At 31.6% G+C, this 20978-nt stretch overlaps 1 protein-coding gene across 2 annotated transcripts in view; it reads left to right on the top strand.

The window, feature by feature from the left end:
- Positions 1-20978, top strand: part of SOS2 (SOS Ras/Rho guanine nucleotide exchange factor 2) — a 114596-nt gene that overhangs the window by 32936 nt on the left and 60682 nt on the right. For both annotated transcript variants that reach the window (XM_051978055.1, XM_051978056.1), the window contains exons 5-10: positions 4751-4954; positions 8325-8468; positions 11179-11289; positions 13652-13750; positions 19239-19366; positions 19993-20642. In XM_051978055.1, the coding sequence (XP_051834015.1) occupies positions 4751-4954; positions 8325-8468; positions 11179-11289; positions 13652-13750; positions 19239-19366; positions 19993-20642 (1336 nt within the window). The remainder of the gene's footprint in view (positions 1-4750; positions 4955-8324; positions 8469-11178; positions 11290-13651; positions 13751-19238; positions 19367-19992; positions 20643-20978) is intronic.

Here is a 20978-nt window from a genome sequence, read left to right as displayed (position 1 = left end):
GGGCTAAACTTTCTCTCTCTCTCTCTTTTTTTTTTTTTTTTTTTTTTTGCTGAGGCAATTGGTGATTTGTTCAGGATCACACAGCTAAGAAGTGTTAAATGTCTGAGGCCAGATTAGAACTCAGGTCCTCCTGACTTCAAGAGTGATACTCTATCCACTATGTCACCTAGCTGCCCCCAGGGGCTAAACTTTCAATGTAAAGGACTTTGGGCAGGTCACTTGACTTCTCGGGGCTTCAAATACATTGTCTTCCCCAGTTATATGTAATAACATTTTTTTCCCTTTGGCTATACATGTATATTCATTTTTTTTTCAAACATATTTCCATGTGTTTCATGTTGGGAGAGGAAAAAAATCAGAACAAAAGGGAAAAACCATGAGAGAAAAAAAAAAGTGAAAATAGTATGTGTTGATCTACATTCAGTCTCCATAGTTTTCTCTCTGGATGTAAATCAAGTCTATCATAGTTAATCATTGCACAATCCTGCTATTGCTATGTATAATGTATTTCTGGTTCTGCTTGCTTCACTTAATATTAGTTCATATAAATCATTCCAAATCTTTCCAAAACCAGCTTGTTCATCTTTTTTTTCCCCCTTGACGCAGTTAAGGTTAAGTGACTTGCCTAGGGTCATACAGCTAGGAAGTGTTAAGTTTCTGAGGTCAGATTTGAACTCAGGTCCTCCTGACTTCAGGGACAATGCTCCACTGTACCACCTAGCTGTCCGTCTTCATTTTTTATAGAACAATAATATTCCTTTGCTTTCATATACCATAACTTATTTAACCATTCCCCAGCTGATTTTCCAATTCCTTGCTACTACAAAAAGAGCTGCTACAAACATTTTTGCATATGTAGGTCCTTTTCCCTTTTTTATGATCTCTTTAGGATACAGACTCAATAGAGACACTGCTGGATCAAAGAGTATGCATGCACGGTTTGATAGCCCCTTGGGCATAGTTCCAAATTGCTCTTCAAAATGGTTGGATCAGTTCAACAATTCCACTAACAATGTAATGTCCCAGTTTTCCCACTTCCACTCCAGCATTCATCATTTTTGTTTCTTATCATCTTAGCCAGCTAATGGTTGTGAGGTAGTACCTTAGAATTGTTTTAATTTTCATTTCTCTAATCAACAGTGATTTAGAGCATTTTTTCATATGACTATAGAGAGTTTTAATTTCTTCACCTGAAAATTTTGTTCATATCATTTGGCTATTTATCAATTGGGAAATGACTTGTCAAATACATTGCCTTTTGAAAGGAAGAGGCTAAGATAATGTCTAAGGTCCTTTATTATTCTAAATTTCTGATCATATTACATGGAAATCAATGGTTGAAGCTTTATTTATTGAATTCCTTTGGTTTTGTACTTTTTAAAAATCCAGCTATACTGACAAAGTGAAATTGATAGTATAGTTAATTATTTTGGTAAAGTTTAAAATGACTTAGTAATAGTATATATCAACTTCTCACAATGTATACATCAAGACTTCTCCAAGTGAATACATGATTTAGATATAAAGGGTGATATTATAAACAAATTATGGATTCATGGAAAAAATTACCTGCCATAGGGGAAAAGTTTATGACCAAGAACTAGAAAGAACACCAGGAGGTAAAAATGAATATTTTTTATTTTCATAAAATTAAAAAGCTTTTGTACAAATGCAACTAAAATTAGACAGAAAGTAGGCAATGGCAGGGGAATCTTTAGAGCAATTTTTTTTTTATAAAGTTCTCATTTCTGAGATATATAGGGAATTGAGTTAATTATTTTTAAAAATTCCAATCTCCACTTGATAAATGGTAAAATTATATGAACAGGTAGTTTTTAGAGGCAAAAAATCCAAGGTATCTATATGTATATATATATATATATGAAATAAATATATATTGAAAAAATATATTGAATATAGATGAAAAAATGCTCCAAATTAATAATTGGAGAAATGCAGATTAAAACACTTCTATGGTACCACCTCATACCTATCAAATTGGTGTGAGTTTCCCCTATCAAAGGGAAAATGGAAAAAAAAAACTGTAAGGACTATGTGAAGACATGCACTTCCTTGTATTGTTGGTGAAGTTGTGATCTGATTCAACCTTTTTGGAAAGCAGTTTGTAATTGTTAAAAAAAAAAAATTTATACTCGTTGACATAGTAATCTTGCTAGTAAGTCTATATCTCAAAGAGTTTACAGAGGACTTGTTTACATAAAAAAAAATGATCTTGTTGGCAAAGAATTGGAAACAGAAGGAGCACCCATCAATTAGAGAATGGCTGAACAAATTTAATGGAATACTGTTATGCTGTAAAAAATGAGAGAGTTGGTTTCAGAGAAATCTGAGAACAGTTATATGAATTAAGGCAGGGTAAACTGAACAAGACAATATTAAGAGAAATGATTGTTAAAAACTTAGGCACTCTGATCAGTGAAATGACAATATATTATTGGGCAAAAATGTTTGTGGCAGCTCTTTTTGTGGTAGCAAGGAATTGGAAAATCAGCTGGGTTAAATAAGTTATGGTATATGAAAGTAAAGGAATATTATTGTTCTATAAAAAATGATGAAGATGGACAACTAGATAGTGCAGTGGAGCATTGGCCCTAAAGTCAGGAGGACCTGAGTTCAGATTTGGCTTCAGAAATTTAACATTTCCTGGTGTTATTTCTAGCGCTTGCTCATGAACTCTTCCCCTATGGCAGGAATTTTTTCCATGAATCCATAATTTGTTTATATCACTCTTTATATCTGAAATATTTACTTGGAGATATCTTGATATATACATTGTGAGAAGCTGATATATACTATGACTAAGTCTTTTTAAACTGTAGTATTCCAGAGAGCTCATGATGAATCTGCCATCAACCTCCAGTTAGAGAAATAATGTATTTTATGCAGATTGAGGCATTTATTATTTTGGACATGTTTATTGTGGGAATTTGTTTTGCTTTACTTTAGTAAAGTTTAGGGGCAAATTTATTTCCTTTCTTTTTCTGTGGATAGGGGTGAGGAAAGTAGAAAGGAGGGAATTTGATCTGAAAATAAAATTTAAAAAGAAAAAAGAATGAGATAAACTAGTATTTATTTTTTTTCTTTTTTTATTGAAGCTTTTTATTTTGTAAGGATAATTTTTCACCAACCTTAGAAAACCTTGTGTTCCAATTTCTCCCCCATTTCCCCACCCCCTCTCCTGGATGGCAAGTAATCCAGTATATTAAACTAGTATTTAATAAATTAATTTTCTTTTCATTCATCCAAACATGATTTCAACCGGATTCTGTCATATATATTCATGGTCAAATTTATTTTGTGTTTTGATTATTTGAAACTTCACATTTTACCTAACCTTTGCTCTGTAAAAAAAAGCAACAACATTTTGATGTTCTATAAAAATTATGTGTGGTGAACACTGTGTTAGGTATTGTATGTAGTACAATTTGTGTATATACATTACAGTCCCTGCTCTTGTTTATATTTATTATGGAAGACACATAATAATACTGTACAATATTTAAAAACATCTTAGTGAATTTCTATACAAAGTACCATGTGGGACATCTGTTGGGGAAGATCTGGGAGATAAGATTTTGAGATGGATTCTAATGTATAGGAGTTGTACAGGCAGAGGTAGTAGAAAAAGGCATTCTAGGAATGGAGGGGAGAGTGAGCAGAATTAAGAAGTAGGAGTATGAAGTTTGTTTGAAGGATGAGAGTAGTCCAGTTTGGCTGGAGCATAGAGTAACTAGAGAGGAATAATATGAAATCTTGCCAGAAAGATAGGCTAGAGCTAGATTTTGGGAAATTTTTTCCATCCAAATCTTCCCTTCTTCCTTACTTCTTTTTTTATTATAGAGGAAACCACCATTCTCTCAGTCATCCAAGTTTGAAATGTTGATGTTATCTTTGATTTCTCACAATCATTTTGATTCCTTTTATTATTATTTTTTTCATTTAAGGTTTTCCATAATGACACCTTTCTACCTTTTCAATCGTTGTACATTTTATTCTCCTCTCAGTAGTCTACGTTCTAGCAACACCAGCTTACTCCTTAAACATCCCTTTGTTTCATTTCTATGCCTTTGCACCAGCTATTCCAAGTATATTTAATAATTTATTCTCTTACACATACTTTTTAGGTTCTCTCATGTCCTTCAAAATTTAATTGAAATTATTCTTTTTTTAGGCAGCCCTTCCCAGTCCCAGCTGATAATGTCTTCCTCTCTTAGAGTACTTTCTATCTACTCTGTATATCTTGTTTGCATGGTGTTTCCTCCATTAGAAACAAGTTCCTTGAATTCAAGAAACCTGTTTTTGCTTTTGTTTGTATCGCTAGTTTTTAGTAACTTCTTAATAAGTGCTTATTGCTGACATATATGCACTTGGCAAAGAATAGGGAACCATAGGAAATTTTTTGAGCAGAATATTGACTTTTACTAGCAAGATTATTCTGTCAGCAGGATTTTAGAAAAGGACTGAAGGAAGGGAAAGAGTATATATACAATGTCTTGCCACAAAGTAAGTACTTAATAAATGTTTGTTGAATTGATAGAATAGAGGCAGGGAGACTTGGAAACAGGATATTGTAGTAGTATGACTTAACCTTTTACTCTTTATTGTCTAATAACAGTTATGTAACAGTTCATTCTTAATGCTTATTCATGTGGTGATTGTGAAGAACACTGAACTAATTTAAACCTAATTGATGATAATCATTTATAAAATGCTGTTTTGTATTTCTCAGGTTTTAATGGACATGTTTGATCAGGATGACATTGGTTTGGTTTCACTCTGTGAAGATGAATCTCTTTCTTCAGGTGAACTAAATTACTATGACCTAGTCAGAACTGAAATTGCAGAAGAAAGACAGTATCTACGGGAATTAAATCTAATAATAAAAGTATTTCGGGAGGCTTTTCTTTCAAACAAAAAACTGTTTGCATCTTCTGTAAGTATCATTCTTGTGTTTGGAATATTCTGTAACTCAAAATGTATTACAAAACTTAGAACAATTAAATAATTTCAAAATCCATGCATATAGAACAAAAATATTCTTTTATGTAATCTTAGTATGATTTTTTAAAATGCTTGAATAATTTCACCAGTATATTGAAATACTACACAAGATTAATGATGAAACTAAAAAGATTGAAAGCTTTCTGTAATAATCTGTATCAAAGCAATCAGGTAATACCCTGGGAATCTATGAGAAAAAGAAAATGTGTGTTATGCTAAAGGAATGCTCCAAACATGAGATCTTTTTCTAGACTGGGGATGTCTTTGTCTCAGAATAAATATAATGGAAAGGAAAAGTTTCTTTTTTTTTCTTTACTTTCTGATGTGAATTATTTTTTTTCTTTAAAGATCTGTTCTTCTGCCTTTCTTGTTTTCAGCATCATTCACTACTTTTTTTTTTTCCCTTCTGCATGTTTATTATTTCTTCTAAAATAAAAGTATTTCATGTATAAAAAGGGAGTGGTACTTAGGTAGTATTGGCTAAATAAACACTAAAATGTAAAAACTTAAAATTTTCTCAGTCTTTTATTTAGGCTCTAAAATCAAGCAAATGGTATTCTAAGGTGCCTTCATAGACTTTTTTTCTGCAGTGTATTTGCTTAGTTTAAGAATGTTCCTCTTATTCACCATAAAAGATTATACTATTATTTTACATGCCAAGTTAAAGGATATGGCAACCAAAGGTAACACTTGTTTAGAATATGTAAACACATTCGTAAAAACTTAGAAGGATAGTGAATAATGGGGAGCAACTTTATTTTATAAAATAAAGAGAAGTACTGGAGGGTAAAGCCAGTTTAAAAAAAGCTTGACAATCTAAGCAAATTCATCCTGAAGGCATTTAAGGATAAAATTGTAAGAAGAAATAAGCAAAATATGGAAGAGATTTTAAGATATTTTTCTAACTTTGTTTTTAATATCAAGAACAGTGGAGCCATTCATTACTCTTGGATTCTATCTTTACAATGCCAGCTATGGTAATAAATAAGGGAGGTGAAAATGTCACTAGAAAGAGTAAAGATAAAAAAAGCAACTACCATTTGCTAGAATATTTATGTGCTAGAGGTAGCAAAATGGAAAGTGTGTCAAGGGATTAATTCTCAACATATCTGAATCAGGCGAAGACACCAAAGGTGTAGGGAAAGAATCTTGAACTTGGAGAATAATTTGTGTCAGGTCTATCCTTGCTGAAGATGTTACAAAGAAATAGGCAGGCTTTTTAAAACTGTAGATTTGACTGATATAAAGAAGATAACATTCCACTATTTGTGGTTGTTGATTTCATCATTATAGGAAGTTTCCAGTGAGGAACTCTCTCTACTAGGAACATATTGACCCCTGATTTACAATTTATAATCTCACAGAGTTTCTTTGAGCTACTGAGAGGTTAAATAATTTGTTCTTAGTCACATATTCTGCATATGTCAGTTAAACTCAGTTCTTCTTTACTTCCAGTCAGTATTCCTCTCCATTTTGCCAGACTATCCCTCTGCTTGTTTATTGATTGTTAAAAAAAAAAGAAAAAGAAAAAAAAGATTTAATAGAGCAAATGCTGTTTAGTATAAGAGCTATTCTCTAATGCCTATGCCAAAATTGTCAAGATTTCTTGAAAAAATTTAACAATGGAGGTTTGACTTTCTGATCATTGATATCAGATAGTACATAAAAGGGGTATTTATGCTTTCCAAAGATTTTTTCCACTGTCAAAATTGAGTTTCAAGACAATCCAAATTTTAGACATATTTTCTATAAATGGGAAGGTCCTTTCAATGTGTCTGTTTGCAGAAGACATTGTTCAGATTCTTCTAAGTCCCAAACATTCCCAAGTAGAGGAAGAATGTCTGATGTCCTCTTAGGCAATTATCTTAGACAGACACTATAAGTTGAAGGCAAGTCAAGCCTAAAATTGAATAGGAAGAAAGCAAGCAAGTTGGATTGTCTTTGAGAAATTGAAAAGTTCATTTAATGATCCTAAAATTTTTCCTTTTAAATAAAGGCCTATTTTAAAAATATCAATATTCTAGCAGACTTTTATGATTACAAGAAATGGGAAAGAAAACTGGTTTCCAAACAATGAGAAATGAATAGTACGTATAAGGCAGTGTAGAAGTCCATGGTGGATATGATCTGGTTGCTACATATTAACAGGGAACCAAAAAAAAAAATTGAACAAAAATAATTATGAACTGGTTATATGGCAAGTACACAAGAAAACTGACTGACGTTATATTTATTCCACTGATATCTTCTTAACGTAAAGTGAAATTGAGGAATGTTCTCGGTATGTTGTTTGGATTGCTTGTGTTGAGCTTTCTGAAGTGAGGACAAGAGTTGCCTGGTTTCTGCAAGTTATAGTCTGTATCATTGAAGGGAACATCCACACCTGTGAAATCACAGCTTCATTTGAATATTGAATATTATGTATTTTCACATTTTCAATATGATTTACATAGAGCAAATATCATTCTTATAAATGAAGAACACGAAACATAGAAATTGTGACTTCAAGTTAATTGCTATTGCTTGGACTAGAATCCAGGCCTCTGGACCAAAAGTCTATTGTATTTTTTACTTATACAAAATACAATAGATTGTATGTACAATAACACCTAGGGGAAAAAAAGCAGATAATTTTAGTTGCTCAGTTCATCTGCTATAAAGCATTTGATTTTTTTTTCCCATTAAGTGATGGCATTGATTTGTCATATAAAGGGATTGAAATCCAGAACAAAATTGATCCTGATTTGCCATTTTGAGAATCCTGTTTTAACTGGGTAAATATATATTATTTGTGTCTACAGAGTAAATAGTTTATACATTATCTTAATACTTAGGTAAATTTTATTTTGTGGTAGAAAGGCCTTGGGACCAAAAATTTATCTATTTCTTATGAAAACCAACGATTAACTCACAAGGAAAGCTCTTCATGATGTTTACTACAGCATGTATTTAAAGTGAACTACCTAGAATCTCTATTTTTCTAATAACCTGTTCTTCTATCTTGTAACACAAAAAATTATATTTTCTTCCTTCTTACTGATTGATTGCAGTTTTGTATGTTTTTATTTCTACTTTTTCCTGCCTTGACCCCAAACTTCTCCTTATTTATCTTTCATTATATTATACTTTCTCTTTTTATGTAGAATTTCAAAGCTTGTCTTGTGGGAGCTTTGTTTCTTGTAAAATATTAACATGACTCTTAGATGTGAATTCTTTTCCATCTTTAGCTTATATATGAGTATTTTTAAGTTCAATAACAGGATAGTTTTTAATTTCAGTACTTTCATTTTTATTTTCTTTAGGATATTGAAGGGATATTCAGTAACATTTTAGATATTCATGAATTGACTGTAAAGCTTTTAGGCTTGATTGAAGACACAGTTGAAATGACTGATGAAAGCAGTCCTCATCCTTTAGCTGGCAGCTGTTTTGAAGATCTAGCAGAAGTAAGTTTATAAAACTATATTTATACTCTTATTAAAATATTTAAATTGCTTTTTAAGCTACATGTTATTTGATTGATTATTTTGCCATAAATGAAGACATTTTCTGTTATAAAGATACTTAAAGATACTTAGTTTTCTTTAAATCCATAAGCTGAAATAATTGCATATTTTACTTATTGTACTGTGCTCTATATTTCTGCTTGACAATTTATTTCAGATTACTTCAAATTAACTTTATGTGAATGGCTTTTAAAATGAAGTAATGTGTTGGTTGAGATATATATAGTATACTAATAAAGGTTTATAAACTTCTGGAATCTAAAGTATCATGTGCTTGATATAAAAAATATTTCTCAGGTATTTGTCTTCACTCAATATTAATCTGATAAAATGGAGTTAAGTATCATTACCTCATTTTTAGTTTAGAAAACTGAGACTATTAATCATTTGTAGGCTATCTGAAATTCTCGGTTCTACTCTTATTATCTTGAACTCCTGTATATACATTTTAGGTGATAAAATTACAAATCATCATATTTTTTTAGGTGATAAAAATTTGATTATGTACTTTTTTGATTTGAATGTAAATGGTCTTTGTAGACCATCTTATTACTGCTTATTCATATCTACCTGTCTTAACATTTTGGAAAAATATGCCATGGATAAAGCACTGTTATTTCATATAGCTACTAAAGAAAAGGTCTTTCTTTTTTCTTTTTCTTTTTCTTTTTTCTTTTGGAGGCAATTGGGGTTGTGACTTGTCCAGGGTCACACAACAAGTGTGTGAGGCCAGATTTGAATTTAAGTCTTCTTGACTCCAAATCTGGTGCTGTATCCATTGTGTCACCTAGCTGTACTTTAAGAAAGTTTCTTGTGCATAATGGTTAAAAGTCAACTTGAAATATAGTGGGTTTTTTTTTCAGACAAAATGTCAAAAGTTACTTGCCTTTTGATTATTGGTACTCCTATATACATGTTTATGCATATAAATCCACACATTTATACATATAGCTCATGAGGAGGCTAGGTGGCACAGTGGATAGAGTACTTAGCCTGGAGTCAGGAAGATCTGAGTTCAAATTTGACTTTAGATTTTTACTAGTTGTGCAAGTCATTGAACCTTGTTTGCCTCAATTTCCTCATTTGTAAAATGAGTAGAAGGAGGACATGGTAAATCACTTTGCCATGAAAATGCCAAAAAGAGACACAACTGAAGACCAGTTTTTATTGACATGTGCATATATCCTTATACTTATCGACCACAGTTTGCTACTTGTGGCCTCAGTGTTACTGATTTATTTTGAGGTGACAGTTATCAAGACATTCTGAACACCATGGCTTAAAGGTACTAAATTTCTTTGAAAGTATCTATTTGCACACTATTGATCAGAGAAATGCAAATTAAGAGAACTCTGAGATACCACTACACACCTGTCAGATTGACTAAGAAGACAGGAAAAAATAATGATGAATGTTGGAGGGGATGAGGGAAAACTGGGACACTGATGCATTGTTGGTGGAATTGTGAACGAATCCAACCATTCTGGAGAGCTATCTGGAATTATGCCCAAAAAGTTATCAAACTGTGCATACCCTTTGAGATCCAGTAGTGCTACTACGGGACTTACATACCAAAGAAATACTAAAGTAGGGAAAGGGACCTGTATGTGCCAAAATGTTTGTGGCGGCCCTGTTTATTAGTGGCTAGAAACTGGAAAATGAATGGATGCCCATCAATTGGAGATGGTTGGTTAAATTATGGTATATAAATGTTATGGAATATTATTGTTTGGTAAGAAATGACCAGCAGGATGAATACAGAGAGACTTGGAAAGACTTACATGAACTGATGCTGAGTGAAATGAACAGACCAGGAGATCATTATACACTTCAACAACAATACTGTATGAGGATGTATTCTGATGGAAATGGCTATCTTCGACAAACAGATGATCTAATTCAGTTCCAATTGATCAGTGATGGACAGAATCAGCTACACCCAAAGAAGGAACAGTGGGAAATAAGTGTAAACTGTTTGCATTTTTGTTCTTCTTCCCAGGTTATTTTTACCTTCTAAATCCAATTCTTCCTGTGCAGCAAGAGAACTGTTTGGTTCTGCACACAAATATTGTATCTAGGATATATTATAATATATTTAACATGTATATAAGACTGCTTGCCATCTAGGGGAGGGAGTGGAGGGAGGGAAGGGAAAAGTTGCAACATAAGTGAGTGCAAGGGATAATGTTGTAAAAAATTACTCATGCATATGTACTGTCAATAAAAAGTTATAGTTATTAAAAAAAAGTATCTATTTGCAGTCATAGATAAGTTATATTTGGTATTTACTCTTGCATTTGGGGAGTAAAAAAAGAGACGTAGTTGGGGACTTAATAATAGCTAAAATTGTATAGCCCTACTATATGAAGCATATTTATAAGTATTATCTCATTTGATCCTCAAAACAACCCTGTGAAGTCGGTATTATTATTATCACTATCCCCATTTTACAGATGAAAAAACTTAAACTAACAATGTCTGAGGCTGGATTTGAATTCAGGTCTTCCTGATTGTAGGCCTAGCACCCTTATCTACTGTACCAGCTAGTCTTACAAGCAAATTGTATCAATGTTATACTGAAAATGAAAATACATGTGTCTACAACTATGTAAGATAAACTTATTTTACTTTCCAAAAACCTTTTTTAAAGGAACAAGCATTTGATCCATATGAAACCTTGTCACAGGATATTCTTTCACCACAGTTTCATGAACGTTTCAATACTTTGATGGCTAAACCTGCTGTTTCTCTACATTTTCAGGTAAATTTAGATTTAATGTTAGGTTTTTATAAAGAATAGAGGAACAATTCATTTGTTTAATGTTAAACTTGCAAGAATTCAAGAGCTACTTTGGATTAAAAGAGTATTTGGCAGAAAGGAAAAGTCTATCCTTGATAGTGAAATCTTTTAAAGGACTTTTTGTTTCTAGGTTAATCAGTCAGCCACAAACTGTTGTGAATATAGGAGAATGCCCAAGAACTTGAGAGAAGCTAGAAAAGTTGAACATTTTGGGAAGACATCCCTATTTGTAATGTATCTTATTGACTTCTTAAGCTGACCTGGGTTTTTAGAATGTTTATACACTGCATTGGAGAGAGAGAACACATCATTCTTCCCTACTCTGTAGCATGATAGATTGTTTCCCAAAATGATTTGATGAGACTAAAATGAATGAAATGCACACTATTCCTATTGTAGAGACTAATCACATCTGAAAGAGAAAAAATTACCATAGTAGTAATTTTGACCTTTTTAAAGTAGTTTCTTTGACTATTTTTTTTAACTGCAGAAAAGTTTCTTAGCTATATTACTTGTAAGGAATTTTCCCCCATAAGCTAAAGTTTTTTCTTTTTATAATTTTTGTTTATGTAAGTGTTCTGATATTTTTGAAGAATCTTTAAACTTAGCAAATTTATTGTCCAGAAAATTTTTTTATTATATTTTCCTTGCTGTAGGAAGAAAACTTCTTATAAACATTTTATATTTATTTTTATTTTTGACTTCACTTTATGTAAAGTGAAAATAAATATATTTAATTTAAAAATCTATTTTCATGATAACGTCTAACATTTATTTTCACAAAAAAAACAATAAATTCATACTGTCATTTATTTTGATGAAAATTCTGGCTTCATCAGTGAATAATCTTTGTGTATGTGTGTGTGTGTGTGTGTGTGTGTGTGTGTGTGTGTGTGTATTTATTTATTTATTATGACATTAAAACAATCAGATGGATAAAATATTGTCATGATCACGACAGTCATTAAAAACATATACATAGTGGAAATACCATATATTTTCTCCTCTTTTTATTAGGAATTTTTATTCTTTAGCATATGTGAATATTTGAACTTTTTTTTTTTTTTTTACCAATAATACTATTGATTTAGTAAATTTAGAAATAAATGCCTGAAACAGAACTTACTTTGCCCAAAACCTATCCTTTTTCTTAACTTCTATATTTGTGTTTAGGGTACCACCATCCAAAATCTTCATCACCCAGGTTCCTAACCTTGGAGTCATTCTCAACTTTTCACTTTCTCTAGTTCCCTGTAGCCCATTAGTTGCCAAATTCTTTCAGTTTTACTTCTACATCATATCTCTTAATTGTCCTTTTTTTTTTTTTCCCTCTTGTGACCAGCATCCTAGTTTAGGCCTTTATCACTTATCACCAGATTATTGAATCATCCAGACTATTGCAATAATTTCTCTTTTGGTTTCCCTCTATTTCTAGCCTTTCCCCTCTCTAATCTAATCTTTCACAAGATTGCCCAATTGATAATATTAAAGCATAGTTCTGTCCTTTCTGTCCCTTTCTCTTCCCTGCTCAAAAACAGTCAATGGCACTTTATTGCATCTAGGATAAAACACAAACTCCTCTCTTAGGTAGTTAAGGTATATGACCATTTATCTCTAGCCAGTTGTTCCAGTATTATAAACTCTCCTTTTTCCTCTACTCCTATTCATTTTATGATTCAGCCAAATTGTACTACTTTCTGTTCTCCATATATAATGTTCCATCTTCTAAATCCTTGCCTTTGTATGAGCTGTTCATCATTCCTGGGAAATAGCTCATTCAATGCTTTCCTTCATCTCTGACTTTTGGAACTCTTAAGTTCTTCTACTGATAATTAAAATACTGTCTTCTTCAAGACATCTTTCCTGATTTCTTTAGTTATCATACAAAATTCTACTTTTGCAACTTATTTAGAGTTTTATTTTGACTTGGTCCCAAAATGACTTGAATGTAAACAAAAATAAATATTCTATCATAATTTGACTTCAGATAATAATATAATGTAAAATGTAATAAATGTTTAATACTCCACTGTCATTGTATGAGAAAATTATTTTTTATAGCTTTTCAGATTGTTATCTATTCCCTTTCTTTATTGTAAAAAAAAAAAGATCAATTTAGGAAATCAGTATTTTAAAGATGATAAAAAATTATTATTTGTAGCTGTAGAAGGTGATTTTCTCCTTGGGGAAAACAAAATTCATTTTATCTTTTAAATTTTCAACTCTAATTTTTATTTTTGGTAAGTTTATATTATGTTATGATCTTGCTGTATTCTACATATTTCACATGTGGAAATTCAAATAAATTCTTTTTGCCTTCTAGTCCATTGCTGATGGCTTTAAAGAGGCGGTACAATATGTTCTTCCACGCCTTATGCTAGTGCCAGTTTACCATTGTTCACACTACTTTGAATTATTAGAGGTAAGAATAAAAACTTTTATAAACTTTTTCCTTATTTTTTAAGTTTGAATAATGATCTTAGTTTGAAATGATATCATTACTGTGAACCATTACAATTTTTCATGATTATTGCTTAAACAAAATCAAGATTGAACAAAAAATGTTTTAAGCAAATGAATTACAGGGAGTTCTCAGCAAATTATGTACTTCTTTATTTGTAAATAATTTACATTATTTATTTGAGGATAAGTATGGAAAAGTTTATTCTAAAAAGGTTGTTTATTTTTTTTTTAAGACCATCTCCCTATATTTAAAATGAGAGCTGGTTCACCCCTCCTTAAACTGACTAGTGTTTCTCCTCTCCCTCCCATAGAGGGGTCCTATCTGAGGTGTCAAACTACTGTGAAGATACCTGAAGCCCTACTATAGCTCAGAACTTCTGATCACAAGCAGTCTATTCGCCTCAGCCTTCTAGGAAGCCAACATGTCTACTACTGCAGCATAAAAATTTATTCTCATCTTAGATTTACTAATATTGAATTTGAAATGTTGGACTAATTGAACTTTTTTATACTAAATTTCTATTCTAACTCATGTTTAAAGGTACAGTGATCCATAACTCATTGATGACATTTCTTCTATTGATAAATTCCTTTTTACTATAGTAAATGCTTTTTTAGAATTGCTGTGGCCAAAATTGGGGCAGTAAGATGGTGCTGTAGACTATTTTCATATGTATCTAAAGGGAAGCAGTAGTCAAAATGGTGGTTTGATTTAACTTGCTTGGCACATATTGCCTGATATTTCTTTCTTAGGGTGCCTTGGTGCTGAACTAAGCGAAACAAGTATTTATTAAATGCTTACTATGTGATAAGTTCTAGGGATAAGAAAAAGGAAAATGTTTCTTGGCCCTATTGTAAATGGGAAGAAAGGAAATAGTATGTAAATAATTGAGTTTATATAAGATATAAAGGATAAATTACATATAATCTCAGAAGGAAAGCAGTAACAGTAAGGGGGGCTAGGGAAGACCTCTTGCAGAGTTGAGGAGGCCAAGGAAGTAAAGAGGGAGAACATTCTTGATATGGGAACAATTAGTGAAGTTGTACTGGGTTGGTCTATAGAGTTTCATATATAGATAATATACTAAAGAGATAAATGGAAGGAAGTAAAGTATAAAAAGACAGAAAAGATAAGAAGGGAGGAGGTTATGAAGCACTTTAAAAGCCAAACAGTGGATTTTAAATTTAAAGAATAGGGAGATACTGGCATATAATTATAGTAGGAGGACTTACATGATCACATTCCCTCTTTAGAAAGTTAACTTTAGCAACTGAGGGGACAATGAACTGAACTAGAGATACTTGAGGATGTCAGACAAACTAGAGATTCCTACAATAGTCCAAGTGTGAGGGGCCTATACCTAGGTGTTAACAGTGTCAGGGAAGAGAAAAAGAGTACATACAAGACATATGGCAAAGGTAGAATCAAGAAGATACAGCAATATATTGGATATCAAAATGAGAGAGTGCTTAGTCTTTATTGGTTTATATTTATTTATTTTTCCACTAATAGTATTTTATTTTTTTCCAATTGCATGTTTTCAACATTCATTTTTTATAAGAATTTGAGTTCACAGTTTTTTCCCTCCATTCCCCAAGACAGCAAGCAATTTGGTATATGTTACATATGTATAATCATGTTAAATCTATTTCCTTATTAATCATGTTGTGATAAAAGAATAAGAACAAAAGAGAAAAATAATGAGAAAGAAAAAACAAAAAGTGAAAATAACATGCTTTGATCTACATTCATACTTTCTATTTATTTCTCTGGATGTAGATTGCATTTCCCATCATGAGTCTTTTGAAATTGTTTTGTATCATTTTATTGTTTTTTTTTTAATTAAAGCTTTTTATTTTCAAAATATATACATGGATAATTTTTAACATTCACCTTTAAGAAACCTTGTGTTTTAAAATTTTTCCCTCCCTTTACTCCTTTCCCTCCCCTAGATGGCAAGTACTCCAATATATGTTAAACATGTGCAATTCTTCTCTATATTTCCACAAATATCATGCTGCACAAGAAAAACTAGATCAAAAAGGAAAAAAATGAGAAAGAAAACAAAATTCAAGCAAACAGCAAAAAGAGTGAAAATACTAGTATTTTATTGTTGAGAAGAGCTAAGTCTGTCATAGTTGATTATTATACAATGTTGTGGTTACTGTGTATAGTGTTTTCTTTATTCTGCTCTTCTTACTTAGCATCACTTTATGTAAGTCTTTCCAGGTTTTTCTGAAAGTATCTTCCTTATTATTTCTTAAGTAGAATAATATACATTCATATACCACAACTTATTCAGGTATTCCCTAATTGATGGGCATCTCCTTAATTTTCCATTCTTTGCCAATACAAAAATAGCTACTATACATATTTTTGTATATGTGGGTTGTATTTATTTTCAATAGACTTTTATTGATCTTTACCTATGCTCAGAGAACTTCATCATTTATTCATTTATTTTAGTTTTTCAAGATTCTTTTTGTGTTCCAAATTTTTCTGCCTCTTCCCTTTTTTCTCCTCCCCAAGACAGTAAACAATAGGTTAAACATGTACAATCCTTTTAAACATATTTCCATATTTGTCATGTTGTACAAGAAAAAAAAGACCAAAAGGGAAAAAAAACATGAAAAAGAAAAGGCAAACAAAAAAAAAATGAAAACACTGTGCTTTAATCCACAATAAGCTCCATAGTTCTCTCTCTGGATGTGGATAGCATTTGCCATCTCAAGTTTGTTGGGATTATCTTGAATCACCACATTTGTTTGGATGAACCAAGATTCTATCACAGTTGATCATCATGTAATTTTGCTGTTACAATGTTCTCTTGGTTCTGGAAAGCCCTTTTTTATAACAAAGTTTTTTTTTTTAATTGGCAAAACAAGCATATCAATGGACACTTCAACTTTTCAGTGGAATAGGGGAATATCTTTTCATATATTGTCTTTGGGACCAGGTTTCAATTTTATAATTTTATGGTATTCTATTTTATTTGTGTTATTCTTTCTACTGACATTATAGTAGTTGTATATATATATATATGTATATATATATATATATATATGTATATATATATATACATATATACATATATACATATATATATTGTTTTTCTTACTGTTTACTTTACTTTGCTTCTTTGTATGTATTACATTCATCATTTCTTATAGTCAGTAATACTGCCTTACATTTCATGTACTACAATTTGTGTAGTCATTCTTCAATATCCTTTGTTTCCAGTTATTTTCTGCCTCAGTAAGTGTTTATGACAGTGTTTACAGACTTTGTGATGTTGCTTCTCAAAGATTTTAGAAATGATACTCAATCTTTTACAGAAAGAGGTATTTGTTTGTTGTGAAACTAAATATATTTCTTTTTTTGGTAACCTTGTCTCTTGTATTGACAATAACTAGTAAATATAACTATTACTAGTAAGTACTAGTAATAACCAATAAAAATGAATGAACTTTTTTTTTGTTTGTTTTTCTGGTACCTTCCCTTAAAAAAAAAAAGAACCAAACTATAGCACAGCTTTGTACTTGTGGAAAATAATATTCAATCTCTTATGGCTAGACTTTGTTCTTTATTTTGAATGTGGATATAGCTGTAGTAATTGGGTTCAAGAAAAAGGGAATGTAGAAAGTTGTGATAAGTACATTTTTTTCTGTTTTCTCTGAGTAATAAACATGTCTAACTGGGACTTGAAACCCCAAACAAATAAGGAAATAGTAAAAGGTAACACTTTGCTACCTTGATGAATTCAAGTCATTGGAGTCTTGTGTTCTGAAAAAACAGGTGGCTATAATTGTTGAACTATTGTTGGCGAAACTGAAAGTTCATGAAAACTAGAGTTATCCAATTGGAAAAGAGCATATATCCCAATTAAAAAAAAAAGTCTGCAAACTACAACTTAGCTTGACTTTGATACTCAGGAAAATTCTAAAACAGATTTTTTTTCCCCCTGAAAACTTGGGGTTAAGTGACTTGCGCAGGGTCACACAACTAGGAAGTGTTAAATGTGTCTGAGATCAGATTTGAACTCAGGTCCTTCTGACTTAAGGGTGCTATATTTACTGCTCTACCTAGCTGCCCCTCTAAAACAGATTATTAAAGAAATGATTAACCAACATCTAGAAAAGGAAACAATAACTGCGAAGAACCAGTCTGGCTTTAGTAAGAACAGATTATATTAGACTAACTATTCCCTTTTTTAACATGATTACTAAGCTAAATGCTGTACAAGTAGCAAACTAAGAATAATGTTATAAGTCTAAATGAAGTTTTATTGTATTTAGAAATGTAAAACAATTCTGAGCTTTCTGGCTTTACCAAAAAAAAAAAAAAAAGCAAAGAGTTAGATTTGGCTTTCAGACTATAATATACCAACCATGAATTAAATGATAATAAAATCAGTTGGCTTCAGAATCGATTAGATGAACAGACTTAAAGAACAGCTGTTAATATTTTGTGACAGGTCTCTAGTAGAAAGCCTTAGGAATCTATGCTTAGCCTGTGCTATTTAACATTTTTTTCAGTGATTTGGCTAAAGGCATAAGTTACATGTTTTTGTAATTTGGAGACATTGAAAAGCTGGGAGGGACAGCTAATATAATATAAGAGAAAATCATGAATAGAAAGCAGTTGTTCTGGAAAAGGTCCCACGGAGTTTTAGTAGGACTATAAGCTTAATAAAAGTCAGCAACGTAATAGTCCCTCCCCCCCCCCAAAAAAAAAAAAAAAAAACAATATAATTTTGGTATATAAGGAGATGAACATTTTATAGGAATAAGGTGATAACCCCACTGTACTCTGTCTTTTTTCAGACCTCATTGGGAACATTGTGATAAAGTATAATTGATAAGCTTCACACAGTGTTCAGATGAGAACAGCCAGATTTAATAATATGTCATATTAGAATCAATTAAAGAACGAGGTATGTTTAGTCTGGAGAAGAGGAAACTCAGAGGGAAAGCACAACTGTCTTCAAGTATTTGAAGGGCTGTCATGTAGAGGAGAGACTAGACTTACTCCAGTCAGTGGGACTTCCCACTTAGTGGGAAGAATTAGGAGCAGGGGCTGGAAGTTGCAAAAAGACAATTTTAGGCTTTATGTCAAGAAAAACTTTCTAATATTTAGAGTAATATAAGGGTGAGTGGAATGGTTTATCTTGGAGAATGGCTGGGTTCCTTTCCTAGGATATTTTTAAAGTGAAGACTAGATAACTGTCAGGTTTGTTATGTTGGGGTTTTCTATTGTATTTTGGACTAGATGGACACTAAGTTCCAACTCTTAAATTCTATGTGTTTTTTATATTTTGTTCTCTTGTGGTTTTAAAAACATTCCTTTAGTTTGTTGGTGGTTTTTTGTTTTGTCTATCCTTTTTTAAAAGTTTAGGATTAAAAAAACAAAATACAAAATTTATTTTGGATTTTCCAATTTTTCTTAGCAATTGCAAGAATGCAGTGAAGAACAAGAAGACCGAGAATGTTTGAAACAAGCTATTACTGCTCTTCTGAATTTCCGATGTAGCATGGAACGGATTTGCAATAAGCATTCACCTAGACGGAGACCTGCGTGAGTTCAGATTATAAAAAACATGAGGAATCCACATTGATTTAATTTCTAGATTTCTGTCCATGTGGGTTTAATAGTGATAATTTTTCTTTCAATTCTGATACAGAACATGTATCATTTCTGTAGGTGGTAGTACGCATATCCTAACAATTTGAAAAATCAGACTGATGTTGGAATTGATTGATTTGGCCTGGTTTATGTTTTTTAAATGACTTCTTCAGATACAGAAAATGTTTTAAATATTTGCCTTTAAATTATACCAGAGATCCTACATTATTATTCTGTAGGGTATGTTTTATAATTTTCTGTTGCTGATGTATAGGAAGCTTACTTTTCTTAATATCTTCAATTATGGCATTAGATAAGTAATGCATCATAGCTGATTTTTTCCCATCTTACAAATAAGGAATCTGAGGCAAAGTAGAAATGACTTATTAGAGTTATCTATGATTCAGTGAAGTAAATGAAAGGTAATCTTATTTCATTTTGTTTGGTAAATTGAATTATGTGAATTGGTAAATGTATAACTTGTACCTTGATATGAGCTCTTGTGATATTCATTTTATATTTGTTTTAATTATGACTTAACAATAACTGGAAAAACATTTTTTAATTGTGTTTTATAGAGATCCTGTTTGTCGATTTTATAATCGTCAATTACGGAGTAAGCACCTGGCCATTAAAAAAATGAATGAAATTCAAAAAAATATTGATGGATGGGAAGGCAAAGATATTGTCCAGTGTTGTAATGAATTTATAATGGAAGGACCATTGATAAGAATAGGAGCTAAGCATGAACGCCATATTTTTCTTTTTGATGGCTTAATGATTAGCTGTAAAACTAATCATGGACAGTCCCGGATTCCAGGTTATAGCAATGCAGAGTACAGATTGAAAGAAAAATTTATCATGAGGAAAATACAAATCTGTGATAAAGAAGACACTTCTGAATACAAGCATGTCTTTGAGTTGATTTCCAAAGATGAAAACAGCATTATATTTGCTGCTAAGTCCATTGAAGAGAAAAATAATTGGATGGCAGCCTTGATTTCTCTTCAGTATCGTAGTACATTAGATCGAATGCTAGATTCAGTATTATTAAAAGAAGAAAATGAACAACCATTGAGGTTGCCAAGTCCAGAAGTTTATCGTTTTGTTGTGAAAGACTCCGAAGAAAACATTGTTTTTGAAGACAATTTGCAAAGTGGAATCCCTGTCATTAAAGGAGGAACTGTGGTGAAATTAATTGAAAGACTAACCTACCATATGTATGCAGGTATGTGTTTATAGGTGAAAAGGGAAGGACAATTGTAATTAAACTGTTTAACTGGAGCAACTGGGTGCTGCAGTGGATAAATAGAGGACCAGACCTGGGGTCACAAAGATTCATCTTTCATGAATTCACATGTGACTTCATATATTTATTAGCTATGTATGATTCTGGGAAAGTTATTTAACCCTGTTTACTTCATTTCCTCATCTGCAAGATGAGCTAGAGAAGGAAATGACAAACCACTTTAGTATCTGTGATATTCTCTTCTTTTGTATAATATAAATGATGGTTCTCTGGGAGCAGGTTTCTTGGGGAGGTTTTCTGGAGGCAGCCTTAGTT

The sequence above is a fragment of the Antechinus flavipes genome, chromosome 2, assembly GCF_016432865.1.
Source record: "Antechinus flavipes isolate AdamAnt ecotype Samford, QLD, Australia chromosome 2, AdamAnt_v2, whole genome shotgun sequence".
NCBI classification, from domain to species: domain Eukaryota; kingdom Metazoa; phylum Chordata; class Mammalia; order Dasyuromorphia; family Dasyuridae; genus Antechinus; species Antechinus flavipes.
Note: the sequence above shows the minus strand (reverse complement) of the source record. Positions and strands in the feature narration are given on the sequence as shown.